This window comes from Patagioenas fasciata, chromosome 2 (genome assembly GCF_037038585.1).
Source record: "Patagioenas fasciata isolate bPatFas1 chromosome 2, bPatFas1.hap1, whole genome shotgun sequence".
Taxonomy (NCBI): domain Eukaryota; kingdom Metazoa; phylum Chordata; class Aves; order Columbiformes; family Columbidae; genus Patagioenas; species Patagioenas fasciata.
This window is the reverse complement of record NC_092521.1, coordinates 132,102,137-132,112,812: the sequence shown is the minus strand read 5'-3', so window position 1 is coordinate 132,112,812 and position 10,676 is coordinate 132,102,137. Positions and strand designations below refer to the sequence as shown.

The following is a 10,676-nucleotide window of genomic DNA, read 5'->3' as shown; positions in this document are numbered from 1 at the left end:
AACTGCACTTCTTTAGGTGAGTGGCCATGTAGCATCAGCACAGCCACAGAACAGGCAAAGGGTGGGAGAAGAGGAGGGTTCTCCTGCTGCCCTCGGGGAAGCCCAAGGAGTTCCCTCACCCACCCTGTGTACACTGAGCCGAAGAACACATCCTCCTGAACTGCTGCTTCCAGTAAACGCCCTTTTTATTAATATTTAGGTTTCAGCTTTTTAGGCTGAAGAATCCATAATCATTATCTCATGCTCCTTTTTAGTGATCTTCCACATAGCCTGGGTAACAGCCTTGGAATCTTCAGTGCCCTTTGTGTAGCAAAACTTAGAAATCCCTAATTTTTAAATATATATATATATATATATATAGATAGATATATAGAGATATATATATATATATTTTTTTAACCAAACTTCTATTAATTCTTTAATCTGGTAGACAAGTCAGAATTTAAAATAAGAAGACATAAAATGAGGAAAAAACCCACCACAACCAATATCCAAGTTTAAAAAGTATTTCTAGCTCTGATAATCATATAAATGTATTTGGAATAATGTTGGAGATAACTAGAGGTGGGTAAGCAATAAGGAGTAAGAAGAGGAAAAACAAAGCAGGAGACAAGAGAGGTCAACATTTCCTAGGAAATTACAAGACAAATCTTTTTTATTACAGCGGGGTCTCTCAGGGTAGGGGGGAAGACAGATCGATTCTCCATTTTAACAGCATCGAGCATTTATGCTGCCACACTGCACTCGAAAGGTAACAACTCAGTCCGGGAGGTTCATACTAACACGGCATTTTCTCCCGCAGAATATTGATCCCAAGAACTGAAAAACCCATAAAACATCTCAGAAGTCAGAGTACGCATGAAGCTGAGCAGAGCTGTTTTCTTCTCTTTCCTGAAGTCCATTTGATTTCAGTTTTTTTTCCAGGATAAGAAGAGTTCCTTTATTCTGATATCTCTCTTCAGTAGTCCAGCCAAGGCTCACTGCTTGCTCTTGGTGAAGATCCAAGAGATTGTTGGGATGAAGGCTGTAACAATAACTGTGCCCTATTCATCTGTACAAAAAGAGGATTCCTTTTAGAAATACGGATGTTCTGATATCAGTTTCTGGAAATGAACAGACTGCCACTGAAGCATGAACACTTTTTGGGTTTTTTTTCTTAATAATAACCCCCACCCACCACAGAAAGCATTATTTGCTTTACAGAAACAAGGAATCTTCTTCTCCTTGACCTTGCATTAAGAAAGTTGTCTCTGACCACAGTAGCATGTTCTTTAATCATGTTCCATTTTTGGAATAAGACCAGATTCTAATAATAGTCCCAATTATCCCTTACAAGGCACAATTACTGTCCTACCCATACTGCCACGTAGCAGGGCTTCTTAAAAACAAAACCAGGCAAATTGCAATCTACAGGCTCACTGAATAAATTCTAATGATGAGACAGATGAGATACACAAATCATATGGCTGGAGTCCTAAATGGAATTACGAATTTGTAACAGAACCCACATCTTTAGCTCTAAAAAGTTCACAGAAGTCAACTTAAAAAACCCGTGCAATTTATAGCATCAAAAAAAAGTTCTCTCCTTCAAGAGGTGAGTAGTAATGAAATGAAAGTGAGGCATGATTTCTGATTGACAGACAGAAACAAAGGCGTTTAACAGCACTATTTTCTGCATTTGCCTGTCTTCCATATCCAAAACTTTAACTTTCAAACCAAGGCCTTCTGAGGGTTTTCTCCTCTGTCACCCAGGCACACAGTGGACATGGGCAGTTCTCAGACTCTCTTGCCCTGCTTGTTTTTCAAAGAAGATGAGAGCATCCTCTCCTATGAATGGCCAAGGGCTGCAGACACCAAACTCTGAGGGAACGGGTCATCGTGAAGTCAAACAGAAGTTATAACAGCACAGATGGTAAAGGCCTATTAATATAATCTTTTCACAGTTCCTTTAAAGCAACAAAAACTGGACAGTTTCATTAACAGCAATATGCAATTGTTACCTTCTCAATAATGGGCACGCTAGCTGGCATTCTCATTCTGATTTTCCACAAGCGTATGAGGAAAAACTTGTCCATGCTGCTTCAACCTTTGTATTTAAACAGATGCAGTGAATCTCAAAACAGGCCAATACGGATCTTTTGAGTGCTGCCTGCACGCTCAGCTGAGGCACATCTGCCCTCCCACCCAGCCCCACGTGCCGAAAGATTCAGAGGGACGAAAATACAGACATCACAATATCCCACAAGTCACCTAATTCTGCTGACAGATGAACATACTGCACCTATGAACAACCAACACAGGTACAAACAGTTAAGAAAGTGACGCTTAAAAGGAAGACTAAAGGAGTAATGAAGTAATTTAACATTTAAAATGAAATAGCTCACCTTCACTTTAGAATGAAAATGTTGGCAGAGCCTTTGTGAAGTCGATTGTGTAAATTCCAACAGTTCAACAAGAGACTTTGTCATTAATGCTTAGTAGATACAAATACATTATTCATTAGGAGAACTCACATTTGGGTTTTATTATACTCCGTAGAATATACAGGAATCTTGAAGTACTGAAAGAGTGCAGGTAAATACAGTATTCAAGCAGTCACTATTTCTATGTACATGCTCATTAATTATTAAAAAAACCCACAAAATTATCAAATAGATCAAAATATTGTCCCGTGTTTCCACACTGTTCAGAAAACCAGCTGATAATTTATAATATCATAAAGATTTCCAGTTTCACAATACAAAAAGGATAAAAAGGAAATGGGAATCAGCTTGTAGTAATTTATTTGTACTTTACCAGGACACGCAAGGAATCCTTGCATGTACATAAACAAATCCACTTGAAAAGTTATAATTAAAGCAGAGCCAGGTAAAGTAAATATTCATATTTAACAGACAAAACTTCAGCTTACTTATGTCAGTTTTTCATTCATCAGGCAATTAAAAAAACATAGTAGTCTGTTATAAATAAACAAAAAATAATTCTTCGGGCAAGTCTGAACTACTTTACAGGGACCCGTTTCTGCTGTTTATTCTCTAAACGGAGCACAACAAAGTCACACAGTTCTTCCCACAGACCAGACACTGTACTTTTTTTTCTAATAGGGAAATATACTTTTAAATTCACCTCCCGCCCTTGTAACTCCAGGGTTTGGTTGGTTTTTTTTTAGAAAAAGTGATAGGGATACACAATTTTACATACAAATTTATGATGTAAGGAAGTGGACAAATTATCGAAAAGGACTCTCAGTCACAACAGGGTTATCAAGACATTTCAATTTTTTATACAGTTTCATAGTTTCCAAGTTACTTGTGTATTTTTAAATTAAAAAAATCTCAATCCAAAACCCAAAAGTTAAAAAATCTAAAACTGTGCAACAATTACTGCTTCCCTCCCACATCTCCCACCCCTTCCCTTGTTTATTACACTGTACATTTTTCACCCTGACTTCACCTTGTTAGCTGGTTTAATTTTAGTATTATAAAAGTATGACAAGTCCATTTTCATTTCTCCTAAAAGAAAAAGAAAACGAAACTTAAAAGTACATCTGCTTTCTTTCATGGTACATTTAATAGTGTCGGAAGGCTTTCAGATGATTAAAAAAAAATAAATCAACATTTAAAACCAAATCTAAGCTTCTTTTCCAGAAGTAATTAAGGTTTGGTTAAAACAACTCTCAAATAACCTATTCCAGTTTTCACAAAAAGATATTTAATTAAAAAAATCTTTAAGTTATTTGGTCCTTTGGCAATTTGCAGCACAAACAATGCCTACTGTACCAAACTCATTTATTGCCTTCAAAATGGTTCTAGTTTTATTGATAATATTTAAATCTAGCATCCTTTGTGTTGTACAATAGCGTTGTTCATTTACACCAAGTCGGGTGCCCAGTCTGCAGAAATTACTCCCGGCACCAGAAACAGAATGGTAGAATAAAGTTAAATAAAACAGTTTTGACATTCTTTATTTTATTTTATTTATTTTTTTTTGCCATGGATTCAAAGTACTTATTCAAGAATTTATGCTTCTTCTGCAAAATATGCTCTTAAAAATCCTCCTAGAGTCTCACAGATTTTTTTTTTTATATGCAACCACAATAAAAAACATCTTCTCAAAGGTCTGTCCTCTTTTTGCATTCAAACACTGATAGCTTTTTTCCAAAAGCACAAGTCTGACCTTCCAGCGTGAGGGTTCGCTCTTCGGATCTACAAAATGTAGCTGCTAATAGGTCTCAGAATCTGAGTCATTGAGTTCGTCTTCTTCTGTATAGGGGTAGCCATCTTCCCTGCCAATGTTGTTGAAAGTACAGTAAGAGCTATGGTCACTCCTCATGATTGGCAGGGAATCGAAGGTGACAGTTTTTGAGGTGTTGGTGTAATGATTAATGGCATTGAACGTCAGGGAAGGTAACGTGCTGCTCGACGAAACAGGCATCATCGTGGCCAGGATGAGAGCCAGGCAATCAGCCACGTCCTTGTTGGGTGCGCAGGCCAACGCTGGTGTGTAACCTGAGAAGTCAAGAAAAAAACAAACCCTTCATTTAAAATAAAGGCAATGTAAAAATTTCTCCGAGATCGTGTCACCTTTCAGCTGCAAAAATCACTTAGTTCTGCACTGTTAAACAAAAAAACCCAGAAAAACCCAGAAACACATGAACCAAAAAAACCCAAAACAAACCGAAAAACCCCAAGAAACCCAAAACACCACACAACATAAAATGAAATGTGTGATCGATTAGTATTCAGCTTTGTGTTACAAAACCAACCCAGAACTAGTGGGCTTTGGAACAAAGATGTAATTGTTCTGTTAAGCACAGTCAGACACTCCAGGCCAGCAAGAAAAGCCTGGATTTGAAAATGGTGTGGAAGTCTGAGGAGAGACAAGTAATTGAAGCCAACGCTGGTGGGTGAAGGTATTCACTACGGAGCCACTGCAGAAACTACAGCTCAACATGAAGTATTTCTTCTTCCAGGAGCTTCCAGGTAGCTGCTCATCACAGGTAGTTATTTTAAGCAGACCTTCCTATCTCAATAACAAGCTGGCTAAAGCATCAGGGACAGCTAATTGAAAAGGCAGAGTATACAAATTCAACCAACCCATACTTTATTACAATACACAGTAATATAAACTATAAAGCCAATATGTAGCTTTTATTTGAGGGTTATCAATTAAGAAATCCATGGAAGTCTGAGGAAATGCTAGCTGGATTAGTAGGCAAGGACTTGCAGAGAGAAACTACACCTCTTGGTTGCCCACCTGGTCTGGCCAAGCTCCTGCCAGGGCACGCTGCTGTGACAGCCCCCACACGCAGGAGGTCTTGGGCTGTGGGATGTGAAATCTCTTCTGGGTAACTGTAGCTCTAATAATCCTCCAACATTTCCCCTTTTGCAGTTTGCCCTTCCTATGTACTTGCCTCTACTCATTAAATGTCAAGAAAAATATGTTGCTCCTGTCTCAGGCTTAATCACCCCACAAGGCACCTGAGGATCAGATTTGGCATAGGTCTCAGGGCATTTCTACACCACTGAGGCACTGCCATCGGTGGTGACAACAGCAGCTCTGGAAGCAGGGCAGTCAGAGAACTGCAGCCACAGACAACAGCTAATTCTGCTGCCAAGATCAAAGGACGTTCATTCCCTCTGCCTGGCTCCACACAGAAGCGGTCGTGGTCACGGTCCGGTGGGTGGCCAGATCATCTCGCAGCCCAACAACTCCGTAACTCAAAGGCGTACAGGTAAAAAGCATACAAGTAATATTAAATAACGGCTTTAAAGCAAACCACATAATGGACTCCTGTCCAGACCTTAGGAAGACATGGAATATAAGGCAATGCCCATTCTACCAGCAAATGTTTGAACTACCAAGGAATCACCTTTATTGTAGAAGCAGATCCAGGTCAAGTTTTAGGATAGAGCTCAGGAGTAGTTATTGCGTTGTACAATCGCACGGATGTTTTACACAAGTAGGCGCATTAGGGAAAATGTAGCTAGAACTTCAGAAAACAGCAAGCAGAGGGACAGTCTTGCAGCTGAACTATTGTTTGCTCAGGACAGACCAAGAACCAAGGAAACACATAGTGCAGGCACCAGCTGACCACTCGACACGGCCGTCCAGAAGTGCAGCTCAGCAGATGTTTTCATTGTTAGTAAGGTGTCACAGCACTTAAACAGCTTGGCGTTAATTAACAGTGACAGTCTGCAGAAGAGACACATTTTGAGGGGATTCAGAAGGAAGGGCCAGAGCTTGCCACACTTGGATGAAGACGGCATTTCAGGCACACAAGGCAAGACAGAAGGCTCAGAATTGATAGCCAAGTGCACACAATTTAGTATCTACAGTTGCTGGACATTATATGAAGGTAAGATGACACACAAAATAAATATATTCAAGCTGACCATATTCAAACACCATTTTTTTCACTTACATGATTTGATAAAAGCTCAAAGAAAAATGAGCAGTCACCAGCTGCCTTTTTAGTGCCCTTCCCCCCCACACCCTTTCCTTTTTTAAAGACTGCATCCTGCTAAGATGTTGAATACTCATACTTATGTTCCTTCTGGAACAAAGCATCCCAGTTCATTATTAAAAAAAAAAAAAAAAAAAAATTAAAGGCCAACATAAAGATTAAACAGATTACTTGCTTCTGTTAAAAGTTCTCCAAACTCAGTGTTTATACTAATATTTGATTGTAGGTCTTAAGCTCCTGGCTTTAATAAGTAGGAATGAAATATCACTGTTTCATTCTTGCCTTAGACATAGCAAGATGAAGTAGCTGTTTGCATCATGACAGTTACACCTGTGTCCTCCAGGGCTTTATTTTTTTACTTATGTTATTTTACAATTATAAGAACAAATTCTATTTTTATGTCCCTTAACTGCAGTTCATATGTCAGGGCAACAATAGGTATAAATACTTTAAATTTTCTTTTAAGATGATGTTGGTAAATGTACTGACTCCACTGAAATACTCAGTTCCCACATAATGTTCCCCATAACCTGTACTTGTATCTGCATAAGCCTTCAGACAACCACAACGAACCAAACAAAAACTATTTCATTTCTAGATGGGGCAACAGAAGCAGAGGGAGGTGAAGCAGCTTCCTTGCACAACAGAAAACTGAGCCTGTGTGCTGGACACGGACCTAAGCCCAGGGCTCCCCATGCCCAAGTGTGGAGCTGCTCCCTCCCCTGGGTCTGGAAGTTTCCATGAAGGCGCCTACAGGAAAATCAGACGGTTATTAATGTGGTCAGTGCAAGGAGACTTCTCAAGATAAACTGAACGAAGCTGCACACTTGGGAAAGAGAGGAAAATCATCTGAGGCATGAGTCATCTCATAAGCATTTACATGAAAAATTCCTCCCAGAAAACTGGAGATCTCCAATATAAACTCAAATACAAGTAACGGAAGGCTTGGAAAAGAACGAGACAAAACGAATTCCCACCCCTCGTTTAAAAAAAAAAAAAAAATTAAAAAGCTTGAAATGCCACTGATCACTGTAAGGATGATCTAGAGAAGAAAAGAAACCTCCATGCTATGTCAGTCCCTGGAGTTAGAGAATGCCTCGTCTCACTACTGTGGTGGATATTAAGGCAACAAATAAAAGACAGACTGTACCAGGAAATTTAGCGAGCCTGGTAAGTTAAATACTGGGAAAAAAACCAAACCAAACCAAACCAAACCAAACCAGATCAAACCAAAACCTTGAAAAGTTGGTTGAGTGACCCAAATTAAAATTCCAGATGCTGTCAAGTGAAAGAAAAAGCTGGCAATTTATTTTAAGACAGGTAAACTTAGATAAATAAATGTAAGAGAACTATTGTAGATGTGGATGATGGCCAAGTTTCATCACGACAGGTGTGGAAACATGGGAAAGAACTGAAAGATTTGAGTGAGAACTGATACAGGACTGAGAATGAACCCTCAACATGACTGATTTTGGCAAGTCTACCACAGTTAATTTGCTGTTTTGGTTGCATTTAATCTTTTGAGAACCAAGAGGATTACATTGTTTTCCAAAGACTTTAGTTCTTAAACATTTGAAAAAGTGATCTCACCACATTAAGAGATGCTCTATAACAGAAGCAGTATGACTTCAAATCTAGAGTTTTAAATACCTTATACATTATTTATAAACTGAAATGCAGAGAATTGGAGTGATGTAGGTTCTGTAGCCCAGATATAGCAGCAGAGAGCTATTAAGGACTTGTATACAGATATGGACAGAAACAGAGACTACTTCTAAAAAAGGTCAATGCAGCCTTTCTATAAAGGGACAACTTCTAAGACAATAAGGGGATCACCACTCCATACCAGCTGAGGTTCTGCTGGTTACATGTTCCATATAGAAAGACATGCTTCCATGTCAAATACTAACTCAAACTAACTCCAGTCTAATCTAATTCTATCTGAAATGCCAAGCCTGTGTGGCTGATCACCGTACTTATCTGAGCTGTGCTAAAGTAAGAGAAGATCAGTGCTGTGATGCAAAATACGCCAGCGCCTATTTCTTCAGTCTGCTTTGCTAAACAGATAGCTTTCACCCTTTAAAGTGCATGAATCATACTCTTAAGCCTTTCTAATTAACAAAAATAATCAAAGTTTATCCTTTATTTTTACTATATTAGGATTAAATAAATGTATGTAATGTTTTTTTCTTCAGACACAAGACAAGTAGACCTAAAGCAGAACCTGGCTATGACTACTGCCAGCAGCATTTCCATTTATTATAAAAGGTACACTATGGAAATCAAGAAAACTTTTGCAACCGGTTTAGCAAGACTGCTGACATACTAGTATTTCTAAGAATTAAGAAAAAAATTACACTGACATGTGCAATAGATTGATAAATCACATAAAAATTTCCCTTGCCCTTTCACAACTCCAAGTATTCACCACTCAGCACATACTGTACTTTAAGCTGGCACATTCATCCAACACAAGAATTCATTATAAATATTCTCAAGGCTGCTTCAAATTTTATAAACAAGGCAATTGCTATTAGAAATTAAAGTGAAGAAGCACAGTGAGGAACTAGATTAGGTAGCTCTCAGATTACTTTAAAATATTAGCAGAATTAAGTTGTTTCACATGTTGCAGTTACATCCCCAGGCTGCCAGAAACAAAAGTTTAAAAAGTACATTTTCCAGTCTTTTCATTTTAGGGAGTTTCATTTAACAGTCACCCCTGTAACCTCTTCTAGGAAAAGAATGATCTTTAAAATACCCACGTCACTTTAAGCTGTGTAATTTGAGAAACACACAAAGTCACAGTAAACATTAAGAGAGGAAAAAAATTCCAAACTGGAATTATAAGTAGAACTATTAATTAGAGACATCCCTTCTGGAAAAAACAAAGATCAACAAAAAGCAAAAAACCCCAACCCCTCCCTCCCACAAACTCCAGCTACTGCTTACATTTAAAAACATATTGGGATATGGCCCAAGAGCAGAATTTCTTATGCTCTTAAAAGCACAGCTTTGGAGGACCACTGATTTCTTATATGAAAATATGCAAATAGGAAGTCAGCAGATCTAATTTTCTTTTGTTCTGCAATGTATAGGATTTATTCTCGGTGATAAAGCAGTTACTTTTTCTTACTTCTATGCACCAAAAAACTAAAGAGCCAGATGCTTGAGACCAGTAACTGAGATTTGTAATTCATACTTGCTTTTAAAAAACTAACACCAACATACCTACCGTAACAAAACGGATGGCAATTCAATCCATGTTAACAGCTGGAAGTTATATTTTACTTTGAGCATTACATTTTTAAACTGTTTCCAGTATGCCAGAGCTAATGTATTTATAGTGTATACACTATAAAGCTACAAATGCAAACCAAACACTTCTGCGCTGTGACCGGCATTGTTCTGAAAGTTTTCACTCCTCTTACACTGCTGCTGCTTTGCTAAAATTTCCCATCACCAACCCAATACATTTTTTTCCATGCAGGAACCTACTGCAAGGCTCATAAGAAATTCCCGCAAGGTCACTGCACTTCAGTGAGCTGAGTTTAACAACACACAGTTCTCTATGGGGAAACAAAGTTAAATGTGTTCTTACCATTTTCATCTACAGCAAGTACGCTTGCTCCCTTCCCTAAAAGCTCTTGAACTACCACTGTTAGTCCATTCCGAGCAGCAACGTGCAGAGGTCTGTGAAGACAAAGAAATTGGTAAATAAACCTTAGAACAAGATAATAAGTAAGATAAGTAGCTTGCATCTAATTAAATGATTATTGAAGTATTTATACTGGTATGTTACACGTTATATACATTTTGTAGATATAATAACTAAGATGGGCAAACCAGCAAATCTCTTTTCTTACTACAAAGAAACTGCACAATAACAATTGTGCATGTTCTTTCTTCTTTTTATGGTACCACACAATGAGGAAGCAGCTGCTAGAAGAGACCTGCCTGCTTATGAACTTTAGCAAGTTAAAATTTAGAGACGTCTGGTACCTTACTGTTGATAAATCCTTCACTGAACTGTTGTAACAGATATCATCACATCTGAGAACTACTCCATATCACTGGCAATAATCATTAGCATAGAAACTGCAGAATGGTAGTTATTTTATTGCATGTAAATGCTTATAGGAGATGCAGAAGCATTTCATCAATCTGCCTTTTAGAAACCCCCTGTGACTAGAAATGAAAAAAAATATTTTAC

At 38.2% G+C, this 10,676-nt stretch overlaps 1 protein-coding gene across 3 annotated transcripts in view; it reads right to left on the bottom strand.

The window, feature by feature from the left end:
- Nucleotides 1–2,492: 2,492 nt before the first annotated feature.
- Nucleotides 2,493–10,676, bottom strand: part of ANKRD28 (ankyrin repeat domain 28) — a 127,639-nt gene continuing 119,455 nt past the window's right edge. For all 3 annotated transcript variants that reach the window (XM_065830599.2, XM_071804989.1, XM_065830597.2), the window contains exons 27-28: nucleotides 10,065–10,156; nucleotides 2,493–4,508 (exon numbers count right to left, since the gene is read on the bottom strand). In XM_065830599.2, the coding sequence (XP_065686671.1) occupies nucleotides 4,222–4,508; nucleotides 10,065–10,156 (379 nt within the window). In that variant the 3' untranslated portion in view covers nucleotides 2,493–4,221. The remainder of the gene's footprint in view (nucleotides 4,509–10,064; nucleotides 10,157–10,676) is intronic.